We start from the raw sequence: 16,608 nt of genomic DNA on the forward strand, positions 1-16,608 counted from the left end.
CAAGCAGTTAAGGGAGACTAGTTTTGCACCAAATATCAGCAACTTGGCTGCATCATTTCTGATAAGGTCCCTTATTCTCAAAAGGCTACTTTGAAGATAGTGCTGAAGGCTGTTTGCTGCCCTCTTGGACCCCAAGATGTGCCCTGAGGTTAATATTTCACATGTCCTAGTTCAGTATCTCAGCTGAGACAAGCAAAAGGTTCCAAAGGACAAGGAGGCATACTTCTGACCCTTCCAAAGTGCTAGACACTAGCAAAGACATCGATGTTGCTTTGTCCTTGATTCTCCTTAACTCCCTTTCCTGTGTCTGTTTTATGCGGCTCTTTCTGGAAAGTTAACTGATATGTGAAAGTCCATGGGATTATGACTCTGAAAGCAGCTGGAGGAATACAGGTTAACATCAGTGGAATTTAAAAAAAAAGATAAGAACAGCAGCATATATAAAAAGAAAGGGAACACAGATCATGTTCAATTAAAGCCCATCAGCTAGTTAGTGATTGATCTTGTGTTACTGAGTCCATTTCAGTATTCATAAGATGGAGACACATTCTATTCACAGAGCTGCCAGGACAAGTGTTCAAAGGGCTTGGTAGGTTAGGGTTTTGTACTATTCCCCTTAACGTTAAAAACAGGTCTTTTATCATTTGTAGAATGGGGCCACCTTTAAATAAGTTCTTAAGTTATTCCTTTTACCAGCATTGAGACTGACCAGGAAAATTCCTATCTGCTCCGAATAACAGGTAAAAAGATAGACTGGGAGGGAGGTGGCAAACTTGTGTCATGATGTTGCTTTAGAAACCTGTAGTCATTCATTAGAATCATTGCTGATGCCAATACTATTCCTCCTGATGGAAAAGTGAGGAAGAATAAGGAGGCAGCAGCCAAATTTGTCCCTGCACAAGTGTGTCCCTATGCTCCGTATTCCAAGGTTCTAAATACTTGCATGAATCACTTTAAGTGCTAAATAAACTATAGCAGATTGTTTTCTAGTGTAAAGGACATAATCATCTTAAGGTGACTCACACAGCCTTCTGGTATACATTCCTCAGAACTTTCTCAGAAACCATAAAAACAAAAAATGTTGCAAAATGTCTCCTGATCATCTGATTCTTGTGCTGTGGAAAGGGGAAGTCCCCACATGGTTTGCATGAAGTCCAAAATCCAAGTTAGAGATCTTCACTCAAATGAAGCTCATTTTTTTGACTTAGCATAGTTTTCATTTACAACTTTCTATTCTGTATTAGACCTTAAAAAGGGGTCAAAATATACAGTAACTTTAGATTCTCATCTGTTTTCAGATGATCATCTTATTTCTATTCTTGGGCTTCTAAAGAAGTAAACAGATCATTCCTAAGAACTAGAATAACAAACCAGCTAGGTTTAGGTGAGGTGAGGGGGCAGTCCATGTGACTTTTTGATTATGTTTTTGGACTTTATTAGTAATCCATGTTTTATGATAGCATCCTTTGTGTGTGTTTCCTGATTAACTTTCGGTCCTTAGTCAGAAGGACTATCCTTGCTGGTTGTCCTACCCCCAGTGGTTCTCCTTTAAAAATAAAAGTTAAAAATCTTTTTTACCTTACAAGAGCTTTAAAATAGATGCCTTTTTTTTTTCTTTCTTTTTCTTTTTCTTTCAACAATACCCTAATTTGGGAAAGCAGTCATAGGAAATGGTAGGGTCTCTTTTGGTCCTCAGCTTCCTTTTTCAGGCTCAAAGCCTTCCCAAAAATCAATTCATTATAAAATCTATTAGAGGTTTTATGAGCACAGTTGACAATTCTGTAACATTGTTGGAAGGAGTATGCATTTGAATTTTAAACACTGGATTTAAGTTGATTATTCGTACAGAGGGACATCAGTCTGGAAGCAAGACTTCCTCTGTCTCCCGCAGGTCAAATGGTAACTTGGGCAATTGGGAGGTCTGTGATGAGGGAATTTCTCTTTAAACCTGTGGAGAAAGGTGAGTGTTTATCACTCTCTTATACACATAACTGGTTGTACGCTTTGGCTAAAAACTTTTCGGTAAACCTTTGATGTTTCTTTATAAAGAGATTTATCTTTGAGTCTTGGAGCCTGTGGGAAAAATCTACCTTCCAATCATTTCAGGAAGCACAGATAATTTTTAAATTGTATGGCCTGCATTAGAGACCTGCCCTTGGCTATTACAACCCAACAGACACATTCCTTTTCTTCAAAAAATATGCTAAGATGCTAAAGGAACGTTTTATACCCATTTTTTTTTCTCCCCTGCTTCTTGTAACTGCTCATCCCCAAACCGTGAAAGGATATAGTCAAAGAATACCAAGCACCTTAAAACAATCCTAATGCTATGAATGTTGAACTTCAGTGTCTAACAAGAGAAGTTTTTGCTATAAAACCATGGTAGCACGACTCACTGTAGACCTCTTCCGTTTTGAAAGCTGTCTGCTGACACCAGATTTAATGCCTGGTCTTGAGTTATAACGTTGTTATGTCTTGTATCATTTTTATGACTAAACCACACACCGCCATTCCCTCTCCCAAGCCCCCTCAAAATGCTTTGTGGCATTTCTCAAATTCCTTTAAAATACTCACTTTTGAATAAAATTTGCTGTGTTTAATGAGCTAAGACTTTTCTTGTCAGCAATAATATCCTACAGAAAAGTATGATATTAGACTTCAAAGATGGGGCAACAAATTCTTATGCCAGGTTCTTTCCTGCCAGAATTGGGCAGGAAGGAGTGGAAGTCTTCAGGGACAAACAAGTAGCAGGAATGGGTAGGAAAATGAGAGATAAGGCAGCTCTGCTAATTCGAAAAGGAAAGGAGTCAAAAAGGAAAAAATTTCTGAAAGAGGTGAGAAATATTGGAGTTTCTATATAAGAATGAAAGAAAAGGATCTTAAAGATATGCAGGAATATGAATTGGAACAAACTCCGGAAGATAGTGAAGGGCAGGGGAACCTGGTGTACTGCAGTTAATGGGGTTGCAAAGAGTCGGACACAACTTAGCGACTGAACGACAGAAACAACAAGGGGTAAAATATTTAATATAAAATGAAAGTGTCTCAATCTTTGTCCTAAGTGCAAGAGGAGGCCCAAGATTAAGTGGGGAAGCTTTACTTTAAAATTTAGAATGCCTTCATTAAGAAAAAAATTCAGATTATCCTAATTCAGTGAACATAAGCCATGGACTGGAACTTCAAGATTGTCATGGGAGCAAAAAAAAAAATGGGGGGAAAAGGGGCTCACAAAAAGGTATCAATGTGTGATGCATGCCATCAGATACGCTCAAAAGAATGAAAGCGAAGTAATTGGATTTGGTCAGAAGAGCCATTAGCAGTTGGAGTTGACTTTCTGAGATTAGCATTAAGATGAATAGTCCTTTGAGAGGAAGAGAGCATCAATTTTAGATGTTTAAATCATGAAGTGGTAACTGGAGGACTACAGGGTCACATGGAAGTGTTTTCCTTATTTCTAAGATAGGATGAGCAATTCAGAAAGGAAAGGGCCCAAGGGGAGAAGCTGAGGATGCGGGAGGATGGATGTTGATGTTTCTCCTTAGATCAGAGCTTGGTCTCACTTCCTGACGTTGTTAACATGGGGAAATATCTTCTTGATTTGAAAGAAGAGCATTATTATTGGCTTCCTGAAATTAGAAGACTAGGAATATGACTAGGAGATTTATCACATTGCTGGAAAATAAATCTTGGAACCACTAGAAATCAACCAAGACACACAAAAAAACAGAGATGTATTAGTTTTCAAGGGCTGCCACAACAAATTACCAAAAACTGCGTTACTTGAAACAACAGGAATTTATTCTCTCATGGTCCTGGAGGCCAGAAGCCTCAAATTAATATGTCATCAGGATTTATTCCTTCTGAAGGTGCTGAGAGAGTATTCATTGCACGTCTGTCTCAGCATCTGCGGGACATTGGTCATCCTGGCATTCCTGATTTGTAGATGCATCAATCCAATATCTACCTTTGTATTCACATCACCTCTGCAGTGTGTCTCTGTGCTTCTAATCTCCCCTTGCCTTTCTTTTATAATGACATTAGTTATGGAATTTAGGACCCTCCCAAATCCAGGATGATCCCAACTCAAAAGCCTTCACTTGATGACAGTTACAAATAAACTTTACTCAGATAAGGTCACATACAAAGGTTCAGGGGTCAGGACTTGGGTGTATCTTTTTGGGGGGGAGGTGAAGGACACTACAAGTATGTAATAGAACATCTCTGTAGCCAACGTGAGGTTTCCCGTTTGAGACTCATCAGTGTAGCATTTGAGGAACTCTGGTCTGGGGCCAGACAGCCTGGATTGGAGACCTGGTTTTAACTCAGCAGCTGCGTTGTTTAAAACCTTTGTGCCTTGGCTTTCCCTCTGGAAAAGTGAAATAATACTGCCTCATACTACTCACAGGGTTACCATGAGTGTTCTGGAGTTAATGCAGTTAAAGGGCTAATAGTGCCTGGTCTCCAACTAAGTCATGGGTAAATAGGACTTCGAGTCCCCTAATGTTGTTACCTGTAAATAGACTGTCTCCCTAGGTACCTACCAGTCAGGTGTCTTTGAGCAAAAACAACTGTTAAATCTTCAAATGCAATAATTCAGATAACATTAACCATACATAGATTTTATGTATGTGTGTGTGTATGTGTTTCAAAAGACTATTAAAATTGCAAAGAATGAAGCTAGCTTTTGGGGTGAGACTAGTGGACGAGCCCCTAAGTGTTCCTCACAGGATTCCACACTGTGAGTGGCTTTTCTCTGCCTTTTGTCTTCAGTTCACATAGAAAGCTAACCTTCCCTAGCTCTCTCTCTGATGCAGTATAGAAATGTTCACTCCTGAGAGGCGAAAGAACCTTTTGAAATGTTAACTCGCTTCTGTGTGCTTGCAATGACTTTGCTTTTTTGTTTTACCTGCTGTGATACATGGGGGAGCTTTATGGAGAACATTCTAGACGGTTTTGAGGGCCCCCACCCCTGTGTGTGCATAGTTGTGTCCAACTCTTTGCAACCCAATGGACTATAGCCTGCTAGGTTCCTCTGTCCATGGAATTTTCCAGGCAAGAATACTGGAGTGGGTTACCATTCTAGGGGATCTACCCCACCCAAGGATCGAATCCATGTCCCTTGTATCTCCTGCATTAGCAGGTTGATTCTTTACCACGGTGCCACCTGGAAAGCTGTTTAGAGGATAATAATGCTAAATAATAGCACAAAGTATATTCATTCGGTGAGAACATTTTTTTGAAATTTAAAAAAATTTTGCAATTTGTATTTCTTTGGCTGTGCTGGTTCTCATTTGTGGCATGCAGCATCTTTGTTGCAGTGTGTAGGCTCTTTTAGCTGCAGCATGTGACTCTAAGCTGTGGCACGTGGGGTCTAGTTCCCTGACCAAATATCAAACCTGTGCCCCCTGCAGTGGGAGCCCAGAATCTTAACCACTGGACCACCAGGGAAGCCCCTACATGTGACATATATTGATCCCTATCTTTAATACTAGCTTCTTATCCAAAGTTCCAATACGAATTTCTTAGCCAGATAATAACAGTTCTACTTTGTTGAGATATAGTTGATTTACAACACTATATGTTTAAGATGTACAGCATAGTGATTCACAATTTTTAAAGATTATACTCAATTTATAGTTATTATAAAATATTGGCTGTATTTCCCATCTATACAATATATCCTCGTAGCTTGTTTATTTTGTACATAGGAGTCATACCTATAATCACATTACCAGATAATAATTACTTAAAGAAAACCTAGTAAATACCTTCTTTCCATTTTGGAAACTACAAAGGAAACAGTCCTACCCACTCCTGTGCTGTCAGAGTTCAGTCTAACAGAGAAGTAAGAACAAAATGAGTCTGAAGAACTACACTCGGAAGTCACTGGTTGTGGGCCTGTTAGGACATAAAGTCTGGGTTTGCTGTGTTATGATCTCATTGTGCCTCTAAACTCTGCCCACAGGTGTCTGTAGCAGGTTATGTTTGTTTGAGACGACTCCATCAGGGATCGCCTGCTGTCACTAAGAGTCTGCTGGTGCTGGAGTTGGCCGTCTGCCTTCTTGCCATGTCTAACGGAGTAGAAACAAGCGCAACTAATGGTCAGCCTGACCAACAGGCTGCACCAAAGGCCCCATCCAAGAAGGAAAAGAAGAAAGGTATGGAGAAATCTTCTTGAGCCCTATGAGGGGAGTTAGTGGTGGTTACCAGTGAAGAAGGATGAAGTTCAAGGGAAAGTAAGATTTGGTCCTTGCCTTGATTCAATCTCAGCCAAGTCTCAAGTTCTCCTAAATATGAAAATAAGACTTTTGCGGAGGAGATTGGTTCAATTCCTCTATGAACCCAGTAATTGCCTCAACTTGGATCCTGCTGGGAAACTTTCATAGATATTATTCAGTTGGAAAATGCAACTGTCAAGTATTACATGGTTATCTTTCAGTAACCTATGTACAATTTTGCTTTACTGAAGTAGCTGTTTTATAAAAATCAAGATCTTTATTTTATAAGACCCTCTTCTTTTGACACAAAAGTGCCACTAGAAAGCGCCAGCATCCTTAATCATTCATAGTTTGAAAATATGCCATGATTTCTTTGCCTTTCACATCCATGCTTTAGAAATGGGAATGAGAAGAAAAGCAAAAGAAGTTATATTGATGAAATAATCATCTTAATGGTTTTCAAGGGAATTTACCCATAGTTCTCTTCTGCTTTATTGATGGTTAGAAAATGTTAGTAAATTGTGCAGTAGCTTATTTTCCTTTTATTAGAAAAAGTATTATCCTCCTCATATTCTTTTTAAAAAATATTTTTATAACTATCATGACAAATATCCCAGAATATCCCCCAATCCTATCTCACATATTCCCATAAGTTTCCTATAATTCAGCCCGTTCTGCATCATTAAAAGTTTATTTTCTCTCCACCCCAATGCCATACACAGTTTTACACAGTGTGATTTTTTCTTTATTTTTTTTAACTCAGAGGAAATAAGGATAATGGTGGAATGTTGCATTGATCAATTGTAGTGTAATCAAGGTTTATGTAACTCAGATTTTTAGATTCTAAAGCATTTCTGGTCATACTTGGGGCTGATATTTCAGCACATGTATAAACTTGATCCTTTAACTTTTTCTTTTCTCAGGCACCGAAAAGACAGATGAATATCTTTTGGCACGATTCAAAGGTGATGGTGTGAAATACAAGGCCAAGCTAATTGGCATTGATGATGTGCCAGATGCAAGAGGAGATAAAATGAGCCAAGATTCTATGATGAAACTAAAGGTAACAGAGGAAAGGATAATTTGTTGCTATGTTAAGCAAAAGTCCAACAGAGGGAGTGATATTAGAAGTTTGTATTTACTTATGGCTTTCCTGGTAGCTCAGTGATAAAGAACCTGCTTGCCAATGCAGAAGACTGGGGTTTGATCCCTGGGTTGGAAAGATTACCTGGAGGAGGGCATGGCAACCCACTCCAGTATTCTTGCCTGGAGAATCCCCATGGACAGAAGAGCCTGTGGGCTATGGTCCATGGGGTCGCAAAGAGTCGGACACGACTAAAGCAACTTAGCATGCAGTCATGTACAGCAGGACCCTAGATGCCTTTTCCTTTGAGCAGACCAAATTTCAGAGGCTGGAGGTATTCAGGTAAAACTCAAGACTCTACTTTGAAATAAATGTTATTTAGTGTTAGTCCTTTAGGTTTATTTAAATTTTTAAATTCTAATACTGCCACACTACAAACCTCATTAAGGAAGTAATACTCATTAAATAAGACAAGGCCTAGAAGGAACATCTTTGAAGACATTTGAAGATCTTCCGGTCCAATCTTCTTGTCTTTGCCAGTGACTCTTCAGTGGCCAAAGGAATTAGAAGGACTTGCCCGAGTTCACATAGCTAACTAGTGATCTCCTGGCTCGCTGTCTTCCATTTAATCCTGCTATCTGTTATGAAAGATGCTTGATCCTTTCATAGATGGTAAACCAAGCTGAAAACAAAGCTGATTGTCTTTTAAAATTTTAGAGTCAGAGGCATCATAGGGTGCTTTTAACTAGAGCTTTTCTTGTTCTCCCAATGTCATCAGGGAATGGCGGCAGCTGCTCGGTCTCAGGGACAACACAAGCAAAGGATCTGGGTCAATATTTCTCTTTCTGGAATAAAAATCATTGATGAGAAAACTGGGGTAAGAATTCACTTTCGCTGACACCTTTCTGACCATCTGAGTCTGACAAATAATTTGTGGTGTAAATTTCAGCTGCCTTTTTCCCTTTTCAAAATTCTGTAGGAAAAAAAAAGGGAAATAGTACATATTGCTGCACTTCTCCAGCAGTAACAGGCAAAAAACAGACAGGGTAGGAGGTGAGGAGTCATGATACTTTACTTTGAAATTTATTTCCTGTAATAGATGTGAACCTCAAGTCAATAAGTCTAACCTCAACACCGGTATACCATAGGTACCAGTATCAGTCAGGTATTTTTTGAACTAAGAGATTAATCCTTACCCCTGGTTTGTGATTCTGTCATAGATCTGTGTATGGGTCTATTTTAATATATTGGTCACGGGTGAACTTGATGAACAAAACATCTTCCTTTCTGTTTCCCTCTCCCATTCCTTCTCACCCCATAGGTGTCATCTTGCTCATTTTCTGTGGGTGCTATTATTCTATCACATGAATAGTCTTTCTTAATTTTGATTTGTTTGAGTTTTATCAAAAAACTATCATACTTCAAGTGTTCTGGGATTTTTTTCTTCCCTCCACTCAATATAACATTAGATTCATCCATTTAAAATGGTTCTTTATTGCTACACAATAGTTCATTGTATCAGGATACTGTGGGGAGATCTCCCATTGCTATTCAGCCCTTTCTAGAGATTCCCATTATTTAATATGCAAAAATCCATCACTCAAACTTAGGACCCTGGAATCCTGGTACAGCTTAGCCATCCTGCTACCTTCATGCACTGCTGTTTCTACTGTCCCTTATCTTTTGACTTTTGTTTTCATAAGCCTGCCAGAGAATAGTGACAGATTTTCCTCACAAGCATTCTCTTACTCCCAAACTTCCTAATATGCCCAATATAATATTATATTATATATTATATATAATATGCTCAATATAATAATATGCTTAATATAACAATATAATAATATGCTCAAGAGTTGAGCCCTACTATCTACTTGAAAGGGTCAAGAGAAAGGAGAGTAGGGAACTGAGGGGAAGGCACTACTAAATCAATAAGCCCCCTTCATATGACATTCTTGGATAATGACATGAACATCTAAGTGAGGTTAGTAAATACTTTGTGACAGAATTTGGTGACTTCCAGAATGTCCCGGGGGTAATTGCCCCAGTAATACTTAGGATGGTTCTCTGACCTGGCTGAGCCATTGTCAAAGAATCCTTGTGAACATTCCTCTAGCTTAGATATGCCATTCACTTGAGTTTGAGTTGGGAAAGTCAGAAGCAGTAGATATTAAGAGGAGGTGGCAAGAATGCACAGAAGAACTATACAAAAAAGATCTTCATGACCCAGATAACCATGATGGTGTGATCACTCACCTAGAGCCAGACATCCTGGAATACGAAGTGAAGTAGGCCTTAGGAAGTATCACTGTGAACAAAGCTAGTGGAGGTGATGGAATTCCAGTTGAGCTATTTCAAATCCTAAATGTTCAAGCTGGATTTAGAAAAGGCAGAGGAACCAGAGATCAAACTACCAACATCCGGTGGATCATTGAAAACGAAAGAGTTCCAGAAAAATATCTACTTCTGCTTTATTGACTATGCCAAAGCCTCTAACTGTGTGGATCACAACAAATTGTGGAAAATTCTTCAAGAGATGGGAATACCAGACCACCTGATCTGCCTCCTGAAAAATCTGCATTCAGGTCAAGAAGTAACAGTTAGAACTGGACATGGAACAACAGACTGGCTCCAAATAGGGAAAGGAATACATCAAGGCTGTATATTATCACCCTGCTTATTTAACTTATATGCAGAGTACATCATGAGAAACATTGGGCTGGATGAAGAAAAAGCTGGAATCAAGAATGCTGGGAGAAATATCAATAACCTCAGATATGCAGATGACACCACCCTTATGGCAGAAAGTAAAGACTAAAGACCCTCTTGATGAAAGTGAAAGAGGAGAGTGAAAAAGTTGGCTTAAAACTCAACATTCAGAAAACTAAGATCATGGCATCTGGTCCCATCACTTCATGGCAAATAGATGGGGAAACGATGGAAACAGTGAGAGACTTTATTTTTTTGGACTCCAAAATCACTGCAGATGGTGACTGCAGCCATAAAATTAAAAGACGCTTGCTCCTTGGAAGAAAAGTTATGACCAACCTACACAGCATATTAAAAAGCAGAGACATTACTTTGCCAACAAAGGTCTGTCTAGTCAAAGCTATAGTTTTTCCAGTAGTCATGTATGGACGTGAGAGTTGGGCTATAAAGAAAGCTGAGCACCAAAGAATTGATGCTTTTGAACTGTGTTGTTGGAGAAGACTCTTGAGAGTCCTCTGGACAGAAAGGAGATCCAACCAGTCCATCCTAAAGGAAATCAGTCCTGAATACTCCTTGGAAGGACTGATGCTAAAGCTGAAACTTCAATACTTTGGCTACCTGATAGGAAGAACTGACTCATTGGAAAAGACCCTGATGCTGGGAAAGATTGAAGGTGGGAGGAGAAGGGGAGGACACAGGATGAGATTGTTGGATGGCATCACCAACTCAATGGACATGAATTTGAAGAGGCTCTGGGAGTTGGTGATAGACAGGGAAGACTTGTGTGCTGCAGTCCATGGAATTGCAAAGAGTCAGACACAGCTGAGCGACTGAACTGAACTGAACTTGGAAAGCAGACCTACTTGGAATGCTTTAGAGGTTATATGTTCTATCTTTGCTTAAGAAAATCTTGGTCTTCTAATCCTCAGTTCTTCCTTGCGATTCAGTATCATGTCTTTGGGATAGAGAGACTCAAGTATAGATATTTTAAGAAGGATCATTCTTTCTATTTCTGTTTTCTACTCTTTGTTGTTAGTTTCCTTTTTTTTGTTTGTTTGTTTTTTGTTTCCCATTTTGAACCCCTCCTAGCAAGGATAAATGTGGCCTTCAACCAGGAGGGAAAAATATTCAGATGTTGTAGCCTTTTCATATATGTCTAGGTATCTGATACTTAGTTATGCTTGCCTGCAAATAGATTCTAGTTTTCTCAATACATCATTTTTTATGTTCCTTTTTAAGGTAATAGAACATGAACATCCAGTAAATAAGATTTCTTTCATTGCCCGTGATGTGACAGATAACCGAGCATTTGGTTATGTGTGTGGAGGAGAAGGCCAACACCAGTTTTTTGCCATAAAAACAGGGCAACAGGTAAGCTCTGATCCTTGAGGTATGCCTGGAGGGGGACTTAAGCATAAGGGTGTCTGTCTCTCAACTAGAGAACTTGCTGGAAACAGTTGGATGTAGGAGGACTAAACGATGCTTCAGAGGATGACTCTCTTTAATTGGTCTAAGGGATCTTTAAATGTCACTGATACCCATGTAATGTGTGGCACAAGGGCTGTCAGAATGGATTTGTCATAAGGTCATTGCTGATTTTAGAACAATAGTGAATTATTCCCAGAACGTTTGAAGGGACTTGGAAGATTACAGTAATACTTCTTGTTTTATCTATATGCTTTATGTTTCTGGGGGTAGGGGTGAGAGTGGTGGAAATCCCCCACAGACCAGAGGAGGGTAGGAAGGAGCTTTAAGAGAAAGGAGGAAAACTAATACTAATCAGAAGTAATGAGGAGCAAAGGGGAGAAAATAGATTAAAATGCTGATAAAGATTCTTTGTCTTGCTTCAGGCTGAGCCGTTAGTCATTGATCTGAAAGACCTTTTCCAAGTTATCTATAATACAAAGAAAAAGGAAGAAGAAAAGAAAAAGGCAAGTACTGTACCATACAGGCCCTATTAAACTTAATATAATATTCAAGACTGTGTCTGTACATTATGTGAACATATGTCCTGTCTGGAAAATTGGCTTCTTTGTGGCTCTTCAACTTGTAGAATGTAAGGAAATGTATTTCTCTTCTTTCCAATAGGGCAATAGATGGGTGTTATAGTTAGGCCCTTCTGATTTCCAGTCCCTGACTCTTGTCTTTTCTCCTTGTAAGTTTCACATTGATTCCAAGGACCGTACATGAGTACCAAGTCTAATAGCTCTATTCAAATCCAGTATTGATATGAGGAGAGACGGGGAATGTAGGGCAGAAATCAAATGCAAGATTCTCTTATGCCTTATGCCTGTGAACCTATACGTATATTTATTTTCCTCTTGAACTTCCTTGGGGCTTCCTTAAGAGCTCAGTTGATAAAGAACCCACCTGCAGTGCAGGAGACCCACGTTCGATTCCTGGGTCAGGAAGATCTGCTGGAGAAGGGATAGGATACTCACTCCAGTATTCTTGGGCTTCCCTTTTGGCTCAGCTGGTAAAGAATCCTCCTGCAATGTGGGAGACCTGGGTTTGATCTTTGGGATGGGAAGATCCCCTGGAGAAGGGACAGACTACCCACTCCAGTATTCTGATCTGGAGAATTCCATGATGGTATACTATACCATCTGTAGAGTCCATGGGGTTGCAAAGAGTCGGACATGACTGAGCAACTGTCACTTTCACTTTGAACTCACTTTTACCGATAATTTATTAAGATCATTTAATTTGTGTCTCTCTTTTTAGATGGAAGAAGCCAACAAAACAGTAGAGGTAAAAGAGCATCTTTTGTTCTTGTGAATTGCATGTGTCATATGTATAAGCCCTGTTTGCCATCTACCCAAGCAGACTTCCCTCCTGGCTTATTACTGTGTGTTCATGACCCCTTGTCTTAGAAGATGTACAGTTGAATGATTAGTGCCAAAATCTTAACTGCTAATAAGGCAATACACTAGGAAATTAAATTGCATAGATAAAATTCACCAACTGAATCTTTAATATTTGCTATCTTTTCAGAATGGGAGTGATGCCCTAATGAATCTTGATGACCCACCTTGCAAACTAAAATTGGTATGTATGTGAATTTTTATGATTCTTACTTACCTGAACACAGGTTTTACTTCCTAATGATGTTGCTAATACCGAATATGTATGGAATCTATATGAAGACCCAATTGTGACAACTCTTTAACAGTCAGTATAGCATTTATGTCAGTATACAAAGTAATCTTTTTAGTAAAAACTTCTGAATCTAATCCAAATGCTTTTTTAAAAATATGCATCAGGTGGATTTGTCTGGGGACTTTTCTACACTACCTGACCTAACTAACCTAATATCAAATCTATATTGGATAAGTGAAAATCCAATTGTGACAACTATTTTCCTAAACTTTAGCTTAGGAAGCAATTACAACAATATACAAAATAATCCTTTTTAATAGACACATCTGAATCTAATCAAAATACTTTTTTAAGGGTGTTGACCAGATGGATTTGTTTGGGGACATGTCTACACCTCCTGACCTAAGTAGTCCAACAGTAAGTGTCTGTTTTTAAATTTGCAATGTAATGGAAATGGCATCTATAACTCAAATTGGCAAATTAACCAGAAATCTTGAGCATTTCATTGAAACTTGGAAGGTGACTGTTGATTTTTCTGCATAAAGTGTAAATGGCTACTAGAACAAATTTGCATCTTAAGTCACCGTAGGAGCCGATCAGCACTACATCGGACACATGAATATTGCTTAGAAGTTAAATCTGAGCAATAGGTCAGGCAATGTAGTCCATCTTGGTATTACTTAGGATCAGAAGGAGGAGCTGAATATTAATCCCTGGTGTAAGCCAACTTGAAGGAAATATGTTTGTTAGATGACTGATTGTAGACTCCTGGCCTCTTCTTTTTTTTTCCTATTCTTTTGTTATAATTTGGCAGCATAAGCTTGGTATAAAGTAAGACCAAACAATTAAGAGGCTCAGTTATGTTTAACCAAACCTTGTCTTTGTTTAAAAAGGTGCTCATTCTTTACAGGATATTATAGTATATCAAATCTTCTTATTATTGATCTGTAACAACTCTGAGAATGGAGGGATGTTTTTCTTTACAAATAAGGAAATGGTGATTCAAAAAACCTCTCATCTACCCAAGCAGAGGTTCAGTTTCAAGGCTAAAGCCTAAGTCTCAGACCTTCTAAAACAGGCTTCAAGTGAAAATACTTGTAATTTTGAATGACTTCTTAAAACTTTTTTATTTATTTAACAGTTTCTTGAGTATCTGCTGTTTGCAGGGTACAGAAGTGAGATTCATAATCCAGTGACGTCATGGAGTTTAATGTCTGGCAGGGAGACCAATGTTAAAATAATCACAAAGCCTAACAGTGGATGTTACTTACAAGGTTTTTATTTAGTTTAGAGGTTCAGATAATGCCTCTGAGTAAGTGAGTTTCTAGACTTGAACATAAATTATGAGAAAGCACCTAGACATAACTCAAGAAAAAGGGTGTCAGTCTAGAATGATGGGAAGAATGTTTATCTGGGAGTCTCCTGTAGAACTGTCAAGCAAACCTCTGCGACCAAAAAGGTCATAGAAACTAGAGAAACAGCAGATTGAGAAGTGGTGAAAGTTTTGCTTGATGGAGTACTGCAGAGAATGGCATGCTTATGAAATTTCACACAAATACCTAGGCCCAGTGAGATGGGAAGGAGCAGGGACTGCAGATATTCATCTCTACCCCCACCTTTATGAGAATCAAAACGCAAAGCATAGCATTTTAGTGACCCTAAAAAGCCTTCAGTAGAGAAGCTCATTGAATATTCTTTCAAGTAGGAAGTCCTGACTCATTTGTCTGTGCAACCTTTCATTCTTTGTAATGTTTGTTACTATTATAAAGATAAACTTTTTGAAATACCAGATTAGATAATCCTGAAAGGTCCATCCTTGCTCTGAGGCTGTTTGGTTGCTAGGCAACTTTGCCCCTCCTTCATGGGAAGCTCCCTCCCCAAAGTAAACTGACATCTGAACAACCTTCTTTCCAACAACATTCAAACAACTAGTATATTGGAAGAGGTCAAAACACTCAATGTAAGTAGAATTCCAGTGAGATGAGATAGGCAGGGAAGCACTGAGTGTTTAATGTGTTTCTGTAGAATTCTAGAAAGTTCTAAAAAATGAAATGAAGAAAAACAGGAGTAATCTTAAGTCTTGTTTATATTAGACTTTGTGCATTCTAGGAATTTTTGGCTTATAGAAATAAAATGCAAGTTTTAGTTAAACTAACAGTAAATTTAAATGATAAATAACATCAAAGTGATGATATCTGTAAAAGAATGTTAATGGTGCTAATTATGTGCTCATTAGACTTTACCAGTGTGTTTCTACATATGACTCCATATTCATAAGTCATGAAATAGATTTATTTCTACTCGATAAAACCAACCTGTTTAAAAATTTTGAAATCTCACAACAGTTGCTCTGAAAGAGATGAAGAGAGACAGAAATCTAAATTACCTAGACTTTATGAGCAGTTTCTTAACCCATCTGTGCCTCCCTCCAACACTTATAAGAATAGTTTTTTTGCATTTCAAGTGAAACTCATACTGCAAACTAAGTGACATGCCTTACAAAGTAATTTTTATCACAAAATCACTTGAACAATATTTTTCCATACTGTATCTCAAAAGAAGAAGAAGAAAAGGAAAAAAAAAGAATAAAAAAACATGACATAACTTTAAAAACCTTACCATTTGAAAGCCTGGTTATTAAGAAAAAAGGCATAAGATGTGGTTCCCCCTCAAATCTGATACCGGGATGGGATCAGGGCACAAAACACAGTGTCATGTATATATCAGATGCAATGGGTGGGCACAAGTGAAGCTGAAATAGAAGGATCATTGAGGAAAAGCTTTTTAAAGAATCTGAACTTGAGTTAGGTCTTTGAAGTATGTAGGAAAGTAGAGAGTAGTGGTTAGGTTAAAAGCAAGTGACCCACCGCCATTGTGGGTCATTTTGAAAGTCTGGTTAATGAAGTTTATTTTGAAATGGGGAACAGCAGGAAGTCCCCAAAGGCTTTAAACAGGGAGTCCCAGGGTTTGGTAGGCTGGAATGGTTAGGCAAGATGAATTACCTGAAGAAAAGCTAGTCTACTGAACTCAGTATTTAAAACCTGGTCTGTGCAGACACCTTCTTGGTTGCCTGCTTGCCCTTCTTACTGGAGCCTCTTAAGAGCAGGGACTAGATTTCATGTTCATGTCACCAGTTCTTGTCTCTCAGGTGCTCACATGACAGCCAGTGGATGAAGTGTTTACATTTACAGTCCAATGCGGAATTAAATAAATGCCGACGGAGGAGGTAGATGAGGAGTCTTACATTTTTCAGTTGTAGTCTATGAAGTGGGTTTTTGATTTTGAATTAACAACAAACGCAACCTGAGGAGAGCCTTATACATTTTACTTATAGGGTGACTATTCAGAAGTCTAACATTGTGGCTCCTGTTTCGTGTCCTCAGAACTTCTTCTCAAGTATTTGAAGGAGAACTCTACCAGCTGTGAACACCCAACTGTTCTAATCCAGAGGTGGCTCATGATAAATGAATAAATATTGAAATCACAAGCTTTTGTAAT

At 38.6% G+C, this 16,608-nt stretch overlaps 1 protein-coding gene across 5 annotated transcripts in view; it reads left to right on the plus strand.

The window, feature by feature from the left end:
- The window catches only part of DAB2 (DAB adaptor protein 2), a 192,272-nt gene that overhangs the window by 161,534 nt on the left and 14,130 nt on the right, over window positions 1–16,608 (plus strand). For 4 of the 5 annotated variants that reach the window (XM_043488492.1, XM_043488491.1, XM_043488490.1 and 1 more), the window contains 8 exons: window positions 5,966–6,158; window positions 7,142–7,281; window positions 8,081–8,179; window positions 11,251–11,382; window positions 11,862–11,942; window positions 12,736–12,762; window positions 13,006–13,059; window positions 13,465–13,527. In XM_043488492.1, coding sequence (XP_043344427.1) covers window positions 6,068–6,158; window positions 7,142–7,281; window positions 8,081–8,179; window positions 11,251–11,382; window positions 11,862–11,942; window positions 12,736–12,762; window positions 13,006–13,059; window positions 13,465–13,527 — 687 coding nt within the window. In that variant the 5' untranslated portion in view covers window positions 5,966–6,067. The remainder of the gene's footprint in view (window positions 1–5,965; window positions 6,159–7,141; window positions 7,282–8,080; window positions 8,180–11,250; window positions 11,383–11,861; window positions 11,943–12,735; window positions 12,763–13,005; window positions 13,060–13,464; window positions 13,528–16,608) is intronic. The other variant, XM_043488493.1, reaches the window with a different exon arrangement.

Source organism: Cervus canadensis, chromosome 16, assembly GCF_019320065.1.
Source record: "Cervus canadensis isolate Bull #8, Minnesota chromosome 16, ASM1932006v1, whole genome shotgun sequence".
NCBI lineage: Eukaryota > Metazoa > Chordata > Mammalia > Artiodactyla > Cervidae > Cervus > Cervus canadensis.